Source organism: Panicum virgatum, chromosome 3K, assembly GCF_016808335.1.
Source record: "Panicum virgatum strain AP13 chromosome 3K, P.virgatum_v5, whole genome shotgun sequence".
NCBI classification, from domain to species: domain Eukaryota; kingdom Viridiplantae; phylum Streptophyta; class Magnoliopsida; order Poales; family Poaceae; genus Panicum; species Panicum virgatum.
Genome location: NC_053138.1, coordinates 16338664 through 16349097, shown reverse-complemented (window position 1 = coordinate 16349097; position 10434 = coordinate 16338664). Strand labels below are relative to the sequence as shown.

The window sequence follows — 10434 nt, the reverse complement described above, 5'->3', positions numbered from 1 at the left end:
CCTCCAACTATTATGTTTCTCGTGACTGAGAAGACTGAGAAGTTGCTCGTTGTAGACTCGTACTGGTTACTTGGATCCAAATTCTAGTCTAGACCAAAATGAGCCAAAGTTCCAAATGCGCTGGACCAAAATATTGGCATGTTCTAGAATTTTGGTTAGTTGAAATGAAGGAGGGGCAGTGCATCTAACAATTTTTGATGAGTCTAAATTTTAGATCAACCAAACGCACAACGTCTAAAATTCTAGACTAGGCATCCAAATTTTGAAACCCAGTAACCAAACAGGTCCTAGCCTGTCTCCACTCTTCGAACACTGGCGGGCGTCTACCAAGAGTTAATATTCCCGCTTTGTTAGGGGTTTAGTTAGTACTCCTATGCCCCTTAATATCTGGTATAATTTCGTAAGTATACTACGAAACGGTAAGATCCTATTTATATGAACTAAGTCTCAATGTTAAACTTTAAGTACATATTAGCACTTATATATATACTAAAAATTTTAAATCTTAATTGAGTAAAGTTTAGTTCATCCTATTACCATTTCTATTTGAATAAGTTAGTTCTAAAGTTTGTTTTCACCTATTCGTACTTGGATCCAAACACAACCTCGTGTTAACGGCTTCTATGGCTATATTTAGTTCCAATAGCCTGCAGCAAAACGGACTTTACCCTTTTTCTGCAATAGCCTGCAGCAAAACGGACTTTACCCTTTTTCTGGACGACGTCGAATCTTGTCCTGCTTCGGCAATCCGCGCCAGCGAGCCAGCACGCACGATTTAGGCGTGGTCCTCGGTCCGTAGCTCCTTTGCCATGGTTTGGCCCCGATTCTGTGCTTGGTTTTGCGTCATGGCCTCATGGGCGTGAGTCGTGAGAGTCCTCCTGCGGGCATCATCCCTCCACAAGGACCTGATTCATGGCGTGCCGGTGCGGTGGTGCCCTGTGATCATGCTTGTAGTGGTCCAAATCCGATGGATTCTTAACCGTCATGTGCTAATAATGCCGTTTAGAATCCTTGATGTAATCAAATGCACGAGGTTGTGAGCTGTGACATGTCCTGTGTATGCGATGTGTAGTCTCCAAACGAATGGTGGGTCCAGTACCATGCTTCCGCCTTCAGTAAAAAAGATTTGTTGTCTTCTAGATGAAAGATTTGTAGTCTGTAAACTTACCAAGCGGAAGATGTAACCAAATATTTGCTGTGCTACAGGGGCGGACCCAGCAGATGAAGCCGCCGAGGTCAGCTCTCTATCACAATGTTATCATCTCCACATATGAACAGTACAAAGCAATATTTGGTCACTGATTTTGTACAAAACCGTTGATGTCAACTGACATCAATCATTACACGTAGCTCCGCCCCTGCTGTGCTACACGAGTGTAGCATCTTCTCCGTATCATAATTTTTTTTCCGTGAAATGTATCACAAATCTACTTGGGAGTATTTCTTCTTCTTTTTTGTCCGGAAATCATGAGTGCTTTGTTTGTATTCCAAACTTTAGTGAGGGGCTACTAATTACACCAATCATATCAAGAACTAGTTTGGTCATTGATTCGCGCCAATCAAGAGCTGGCTTGCTTTTAGTGACGGGCTCAAAAGACCTTTTAGTGACGGGCATAAAAGACCTTTTCTGGTTAAACATACGCAAATGGCTCAGGGCGTGAGGATACGTTTTCCGGTTTGACCTTTGCCTTATTTAAATAAAGGACAGTAAATGGCATCAGCTTCTCTGGTTCTGCAGAAGAGAGGAATCTTTGGGCGACATCAAAGAATCTGATGCCAAAGCAACGAAGAATATCCTACCGGCTATTATCGTGAAGGAACCAAAACCTTTTTGTGCGGCTGATCGAGTAATTGGGGCGAGAGCTTTGCTACCAATGTACACTGCTACTTCATCAGTACTATACATCTACCAAGCTATCACCCCATGTATGTTCATGAATTCTAACTTTTTTTTTTCGAAGATCACGAATTCTAGAAAAAAAAGAGACTAATTCAACTCGATCATGATAACCTTTAACTAAATTTCGCCTCGAGTTTGAAAGCTTCTCCAAACTCTTACCGTACCGAAAATCGAGTTAAACACCCGACCATTGCTCCAGCCTCCATGCAAACAAGCAGCAGAATTTCTACTTGTGTCCGCGATCATCCCACGTCCGGAGCCAAGCTCTCTTCTCGTCCGGATTCAGGGACAGTGAAACTGAAAGCCCGTTCCTAGTTCCTACTGCCAACAGCAAACCGGCGGCCGCAGCGAAAGGCTGGACGGAGAGAGCACTCGGGCGCCACGGCATCCTTCCTGTTTAGGTGAGGTGACCCGACCATCAACTGTCTGCCGGGCTCGGCACCCCTTCTCCTCCCCAGCCCGGGCGGCCTTGTCCGCCTGCCTGGCCCCGCGCTCCGGTAGCGCCCAAAGGAGGAGGGGCCTTGGTGCGGGGGCGAGCGTGCGGGTGGTTGACTGCACGGCCACGATCGCGCGGGGTGCGGATCGTACGCCAGCGGCGCGCTTGTCGCCTTGCCCCCCGCGCGCGCGCGTACGAACGGAAGCTCCCATCCCGGTCTCGGGCCTCGCCGTGTCGCCGCTCCCCTCGTCGCGGAGCTCGCCCCGTCTCTGTTGACTGTTCTGTTCTCTTCTGTTCTTGCCCGCCCGCAGGTGAATTATTGGCGCGGTGCCGTTCTGCTTCGACGACTTACTTTTCAGGTGTACCCAACATTCACCGTCAGTACACGCCGCCTTGTGCTTTTTTTTCCAAAAAAAGGTTTAAAAACGTGGATTTGCCGTTTAGCGAGCTGGGTGGGCTAGGCTTATCTCAGGGGTTCGCCACTTCGTTCGTCTTCTCTGGCTCTCTTATTTAGGCCAAAAGCCAACGTGTTGGTGCCATGTTGACTTCCGAAGATCCTTCCAAAAGGCGTTTTATCCAACGCTGATGGTTGCTCATACAACAGGTGTCATTACGCTAAGCTAAAGCTACGCCGAACCAAACACGCAAGATCACAGATTTATTTTAGCCACGATCGGCTGAAAACAAAAGAGGCAAGCATGCGGATGCAAACAGACCACCTAGTAGTAAAATCAGCTCGATGCTTTACGGGTCCATCCGTCCAAGGAACACGGGTGGTGGCACCCTTTGCCTTCGATTAGCCACCTGCCGCCGCAGCCTAAATAGTCCATTCATCCGGAAATATAAGTCATTTTATTTTATCTTAAATTAAAGTAGTCCAAATTTGATCAAATTTAAAAGAAATATATTACAACCTAACATATCAAATGAGTAAATTATAAAAATATATTTCATAATAGATATATTATTCTCATTTGACATTCAAAATACTATTACTCTTTTCTATATATTTGATTAAATTCAGAACAATTTAATTTAGAGTAAACTACAACATCTTACATTCCCGCATTTCCGGACGGAGGGGTACGTGAATCGCAAGCCACTTGGTGCACGGAGATCGGCAGGCCACCAGGCCCTCGGCGAGAAGCGCACAGATACATGGGAACAAAAGTAGTTGAGACCTCGACGAATAGTACACGCCCTACCCGGGCGAGGGGTGCCATGCCAGCCAGCCCCGGAACCCGGGACCCTGCCAGAGCGTCCGGGGTACACATGGGGCACCCCGAGCGGGCACCCGGGGCGGCCGCTCCCCCCGCTGGCGGCTCGCTCCGGCGGTGCGGCGCCGCCGGTTCCCGAGCCCCGGCCCCGGCGACCGGGAATCCGGCCCGGACGCGTCGCGTTTACGCGGGGGAGGCGCGCGAAAACCACGGAACCGAGCCGGGCACAGATTAACCGGGAGCCCGCCCCCCCATCGCGTCGCGTCGCGCCGCGCAACCTCCGACCCTCTCCTTTTAAAGACACGGCGACCGCCACGCCACCCTCCCTCGCCTTCTCCACTTCGTCGCCCGCCCGCCCGCCTCCCCTCTCGTCGTCCCACGGCCTCGCGCGCGCCTTCTCCGATTCCCGCGCTCCCGGCGGCGGCGCGCGTCCGGCCCGGCGGCCCCCCTCGCCGAAATTCGCTTCGCGCGGGCGTCGCCGCCGATTGCGTTGTCCGTTGTGGCGTCCCGTCGGATCGCGTAGGGCAACCGCACCGCACGGCTAAGAAAGGTTTCGCGGCGGCTCGGTTCCTCGTCTCCGCGGTATGTATGTTGCGCCATCTTGCATGTAGAATTCTTTTCCCGTCTCCTTTTTATGGCCCCCGGCGGGTGCGACGGCAATCCGTGCTTGCTGACTCGGTGCTGCGGCGGCGGCGGCTCCGGCATGGTAATTTGGCGGTTTGGCAGGACGTCCAACTCTGACAGGTGTTGGTTCCGGCGGTTTCTGCTGTCGCGGGCTCAGACTCAGAGGGCGGCCGTTCCCTCTTGATTCGGGCGGCGCGCTGAGGACGCGCCATGGAGGCGAAGCAGCAGCGGGCGCGGCACGGCGAGGAGAGGCGGCCGCCGGCGGCGACCGATGGCGCCGCCGCCGCCGCCGCCGCCGCCGCCGCCGAGGAGTACGACCCGTGGACGGCGTGGCTCTACAAGCCGCACACCATCTCGGTGCTCCTCGTCGGCGCCTGCCTTCTCATGTAAGCGCCCTCGAATTCTCCTCCTCCTCCTCCCCTGTTCCTCAAGCAGAGAGAGAAGGAGAGCCTTGTCTCGTTTCGCCTTTGCCACCGTGTTCGTACTGCCCCGCTTGATGACGGAATTTTTACGGGTGCGAAAAGGCCAGTGCTAGGGAAGTACAAGAGCTGCCAGGGATACCGGGTGCTGCAACAGTGTCAGAGATGAAAGGCAGCCATGTACTCTTGTGGCTTGGTTTTATTTTCCCTTTTTCCTAAAAGGAGTTTGTGGGTTGGAATTTAGTGAATATGTGCGAACGGATCGAGCTTCTGAATAATTGGAGGATGATCAATGGGTGGGCACGTCAAATACGAGTGGCTGTGGAGAACCAGAGTCCTGCTCAAGTATCTCATGCCAAAACTGTTATGAAACTCTCCTGGAAATGAAATTGCCTGAAATTTGCTCTATAAGCTGTCTTACATATTATTTTCCTTGGGCTTTTGTAAGCGTGTGCAAAATAAGAGGTTTATTTCGGTTCATTTAGTGGTAGTAGTAAGATAAATAACCATACTCGTTGAGAGTTTTCTTACTGCCTCCTTAAGAAAAAATGATACCACTTCATGTGAGGAAAAATTTGTACCAATTAAGCTTGGACCTGAATCTAAGGTACAGCCATTAGCTGTCTAACCCCAGTCCCAAGTTATCCCCGAGATGTGCCACACGGGACATGCACTTCATGAATGATTTGTAGGCTGTCGAGCGGTGGATACGATACCAACCGTACCATGGGGCATCCTCCTTTTCACTTTCTCGTGGTGCCATCTCATCTGACCTCAGATTAAATTGTTCTTCCCTTTCAGCTGGGCAAGTGGAGCACTTGATCCTGAAGGCGCTGCTGCTCACAGCAGCGTGACATCAATCAAGAGGTATGACCGAATCATTTCAATATTTACTTATTACCTTGTTTAAGCAGCACTGAACTTTCAAAAGTAGAAATAAAAGAAGAAGCAGGCTACTTTTCATCTATTCCAAACGTAAAAGATAATCATGCCACTATTACATTCTGATGCTGCCTTTTGGACTCGAGCTGTTTTACCTCACAGCAGTGCACAATGATTGGAGAGAGTGAGTGATGCTGACTCATCTTCTCTTACTGAAACTTTCCAGGGGTGTCTGGGCTATGATTGCAGTCTTCCTTGCCTACTGCACGCTTCAGGCACCTTCAACGTGAGTAATTTTTCCTTCTTCTTTTTTAATGGAATCAAACATTGGGGCTTTATCAGCGCATCGCTTTTTTTGTCATGTTGCTCTCGAGCCACAGTTGTGTTGTGCATATTGTGGATCAGGTAGACAAACTACCATAGGGACACGGTGCCAAGGCATCTTTACTGTCTGTACTTGCTGCAAGATTTCTGTTCTTATCTCCCTGACCTTGCAAAATATTGCCTTGCAGTCCATAGCCATTTTCAGCTCCCATAAATCTATCATACATCAGTATAGATTGATGCGCTGATATTTTTGGACGATACTGATTCAGTGCCCTGGCAATTTGTCACAGGATACTTATTAGGCCCCATCCTGCTGTCTGGCGCTTGGTGCATGGACTGGCTGTCGTTTACCTCGTCGCTATTACCTTTCTTCTTTTCCAGGTTATCTATACATATTCAAAGTTCAAAAAAAAAGAAGGTTATCTACATATGTGGTTCAGTTGGATACTATTCTGTTGGCATCATTGCCTTTGGTCCAAATGACTTGTTTAATTTGAGCACATCAAGTCGAAGGGCATTTTAGCTAACTAATCTGTGATTCTTATTTGCTGCTAATTTTCCAGAATCGTGATGATGCTCGCCAGTTCATGAAACACCTTCACCCTGATCTTGGAGTTGGTAAAATCTCTGGTTAAATTCACAGGAAATATAAGATTTATTTTTCAAATAAAATGTTGGCAGTAAACATTTGTTTTCAAATGCAGAATTGCCGGAGAGATCTTATGGAGCTGATTGTCGTCTGTATGTTCCAGAAAACCCTAAAAACAAGTTCATAAATATTTATGTATGATTTTCCATATGAACCTTCCTATTCTGTGAAGACGCACATGCTTTGGTCATCATTATTGCTACTACTCTATTAAACTAGACTGTCTGATCTATGTATAGGAGACATTGTTTGATGAATTCGTTGTTGCTCATATCCTTGGGTGGTGGGGCAAAGCTGTAATGATACGAAATCAACTTCTCCTTTGGGTCTTGTCCATTGGCTTTGAGCTCATGGAGGTTAGATCTGGGTGCCGTACTGGAAAAGACTTCAAAGTTAACTTTTCATTCTTGTCGTCTCTTTGACATGGAAGCATGATTACTATGACATTTTGCAGCTAACGTTCAGACACATGTTGCCAAACTTTAATGAGTGCTGGTGGGATAGCATTATTTTGGATATCTGGATCTGCAATTGGTTTGGTGAGACATTTGAAGATAGTTAATGTTCATGTTTCATACTTTTGGTTACCTTACTGATATTAATGTGATCTGCTGTTGATCAATAAGCTAAGTAATAAGCATATTAAAGTAATCGATATCTTCTCCTTTTGCATGATTTTATACATTTTGTTTTTTGCATTGGATTCTATCAACTGTTAACTTCATAATATTTAAGATTAGCGACGTATCCATAAGTCAAAACGAAAAATAAAAAATAGTACATGTCTGGCATGCCTCTGACATCTTGTTATTTGACTAGAATATTTAATGTTATTATATCACCTGATGCCTAGAGAGTAAACTTTCTATTGAGCAAATCAAGATCTTAGTATATTGAATACTCATGGCCCAGGGAACCTAAGAAGAACTGATGTAATTTCTAGTATTATTTGATGATGAGAATTATATGTTTTTGACTGAAATGCTGCTATTTTTATGGCAGGTATTTGGGCAGGAATGCACACAGTCCATTACTTTGATGGCAAAACATATGAATGGGTTGGACTGAGCCGCCAGCCAAGCATCATGGGTAAGGTATGTTCACCGAAAATACATTAGCAGGCGAATGGTTTCTCCATCTTAAAGCAGGGTAATTTCGTTGCAATTGTATCCTTGTATTGACAAAGCCTTTGTTCCTGAATAGATCTTCTTTTAGAATGCATCGAATCAAACTTTCATAACTTTTGAACCAAAACTATGACATCTAGTACGAAAAAAGTATGTTGTTTATGTATTTTTCCAAACAGTTTTGAGAATGAACCAACACATGTTTTAGAGACTGCTGAAGTGCTGGTGTCTGAAACATAAGAAGAGCAGTATCCATGGTTGTCCACTGGGAAAGAGCAGATTTGGACAGCGCAACAGATATGTAAAACAGGCCCACTGGGAAAACCTCACATGTTGTCCATGGTTTGTTCCATTGCACTTTTATCACCATGGCCCTGAATCCCTGATCTTCTATACTTGTTAAGTTTCCATTGGATATTGCTTTTTTTTCATAAGAATTACACACCATGGATACTGCTCTGATTTAGGACAGCACCTTGTCAAAGGACAGTCCAAGACAAGTGACTCCAAAGCAATGCAGTTTACTGAGCAAAAGTAAATTGCTTTGACTTCTTGCATGTGAGATGCCAGACAACATGTGAGGTTTTCCCAGTGGGCCTGTTTTACATATCTGTTGCGCTGTCCAAATCTGCTCTTTGTCATTATTGAGCCTTGAGTTTCTTCACAATTTTTTTCCCGTACAGTTGTGCATTCACTGTTATCTTATAAACTGGATCGACATGTGAATAGTAACATCTATTTCAGACAACCAAGCTTGCAATCAGGCTTGCCCACATGTTGTCCTAGGGCCAAACAATTGTAGCTATTATTGAGTTTGACTCGAAAACTTTTTCTATCATAGCACATGGAACAGAATATCAAATAGTCTAAAAATTGTTTCAGAATGAATATTTCTAATTAAGCGACATCTCTGTGTCCCAGCTGTGCTATTTACTGTTGTGCTCAGCCGCAGCAGTTTATGGCTCTAGCCACTGTAGCAGTAGCTTGTTACCGTTGCAGCTGCAGCTACAACAATCTCTTCCGAATGCCTATCATAGAACTGAGTTATAAACACAACCTAATTATTTCAGTTATGTTACTCCTGAGAAGTACGAATTACATTGACATTAACAAGTTTCCCCCCTGACAAATACATTACCAAGTTGAGAATTCTTAGTTTGAATTGATTAATCTAGAACTTCAGCATTATCTGTGCAGACTGGCAGACTAATTTACTCTCTTTGCTTGTCTTGCAGGTTAAAAGATCACTAAGCCAGTTCACCCCTGCACAATGGGATAAGGATCAGTGGCATCCTTTCATGGGGCCACTGCGATTCATCCAAGTGCTTTTCCTCTGCGCCGTCTTCATGACTGTGGAACTCAACACATTCTTTCTCAAATTTTGTCTATGGATTCCTCCAAGGAACCCCTTGGTCGTGTACAGATTGATCCTCTGGTGGCTGATTGCCATCCCAACCATCCGCGAGTATAACTCCTACTTGCAAGACAGGTTAGCCTAATAGATATTCAGTTGTTAGCAACAACACGCATGCACAGTATTACGCTTTCTTGTTGGATAATTGATGACTGATCTTGGTTTTAATCGCCACAGCAAACCAGTGAAGAAGGTTGGAGCCTTTTGTTGGCTCTCTCTGGCTATTTGCATAGTGGAGCTACTTATCTGCATGAAGTTTGGGCATGGTTAGCTTCCACTTTTCAACTTTCTTGTCAGATATAGCACTGATAATCCAGTGTGTGATGATATAGTTGATAAAAAAGGTATGTTTTGCAAACTGTTTGCCTGACATTCAGCAAATCTGAGCAGGGCTGTTTCATGACCCAATGCCTACCTGGTTGGTTATCTTTTGGAGCTCAGTGGGGATTGCGCTTGTGATTTTCTTGCTTGCATGGTCATGGAGGAATCACCAAAAATTCCGGAGAAAGCAGCTGTGATAGATTGCAAGAATTTATCTTAGACAATTTAAAACTCGATTCCTTTCTTGGATACAGGTGCTGTACATATGTGATATGTGATGTAACTTACGTATTAGGGGAGCCCATTTTTCTGCAGCTCCTGGCAGGAACTTGGTTTGTCAGCTGTCACAGTAGTATATGCCATAGCAGTGCTCCTTTATTTCAAAAAAAAAAGTTGTCACAGTAGCTCATTGCTGCCAGCATGAGATTTGACGAATAATTGAGAATATTGCAGCATCAAAATCTGGTGTAATTAATCAAATAAAGCAAGATCATCGAATGTTTAGGTTCGAAAGTTCTGGTATTCAGTTTCTCTCAACACTTTTGTTTTTTAACTAGGAAAAGTCTATTTTTGTCGCCTAAGTTTAGTTTGGCTCAACACTAAAAACTAGAAATATTTGACCATCCAACAATCAAAACTATTCATATTTGACTATTTAGCTATTTTGATGGGTGGTTTTGGTGATGTGAACGACATGTGGAAGTGGGGGCCTCATGTCCTCTTTTTTCTGTTCTCTCTCTTTTTTTTCCTCCTTTTCTTCCCCTCACACTGGATGCGGTCATCACTGGCTTTTGTGTGGGGATGAAAATGGAAAACCAGATGAGGTGGTTCTAGCACCACCGCGAATCGAGTTCTCCTACGAATCAAGTTTAGCATCTGGCAAATTGAGCTCACCTGGTTGTGCATCAAGCATGCCCGAGGGAGGTTTTGATAGTTGGATGGTAAAATTTTTCTAATTTCAGAGTTGGACGCTCAAAATCAAAGTCAACTCTCAAGCGATAGTTTGAAAATATTTTTTTCCTTTTAATTTAATCAAAGCACTTTCAAGATTTTTTTATGTTAGGTTAGCTCGGAAAGCTTAGGCAGTGTTTAGAGCAAAAAATACGGCAAAATATATA

The 10434-nt window shown here is 45.2% G+C and overlaps 1 protein-coding gene across 1 annotated transcript; it reads left to right on the top strand.

The window, feature by feature from the left end:
• Window positions 1-3884: 3884 nt before the first annotated feature.
• On the top strand, window positions 3885-9838 carry LOC120697901 (CDP-diacylglycerol--serine O-phosphatidyltransferase 2-like). Its single transcript, XM_039981282.1, has 13 exons — window positions 3885-4135; window positions 4280-4563; window positions 5398-5463; window positions 5705-5764; window positions 6096-6186; window positions 6369-6423; window positions 6510-6589; window positions 6694-6810; window positions 6909-6993; window positions 7457-7548; window positions 8817-9070; window positions 9173-9261; window positions 9386-9838. Exons 2-13 carry the CDS (start codon window positions 4388-4390, stop codon window positions 9511-9513), a joined length of 1293 nt encoding a protein of 430 aa, XP_039837216.1. The 5' UTR covers window positions 3885-4135; window positions 4280-4387; the 3' UTR covers window positions 9514-9838.
• Window positions 9839-10434: the final 596 nt, after the last annotated feature.

Excerpts from the sequence above, each read along its gene's own strand:
- LOC120697901 (XM_039981282.1), top strand. The coding sequence starts at position 4,388 with ATGGAGGCGAAGCAGCAGCGGGCGCGGCACGGCGAGGAGAGGCGGCCG. Across the intron at positions 6,994-7,456 it reads CTGGATCTGCAATTGGTTTG|GTATTTGGGCAGGAATGCAC; the intron begins GTGAGACATTTG and ends TTTTTATGGCAG. Across the intron at positions 9,071-9,172 it reads AACTCCTACTTGCAAGACAG|CAAACCAGTGAAGAAGGTTG; the intron begins GTTAGCCTAATA and ends TAATCGCCACAG.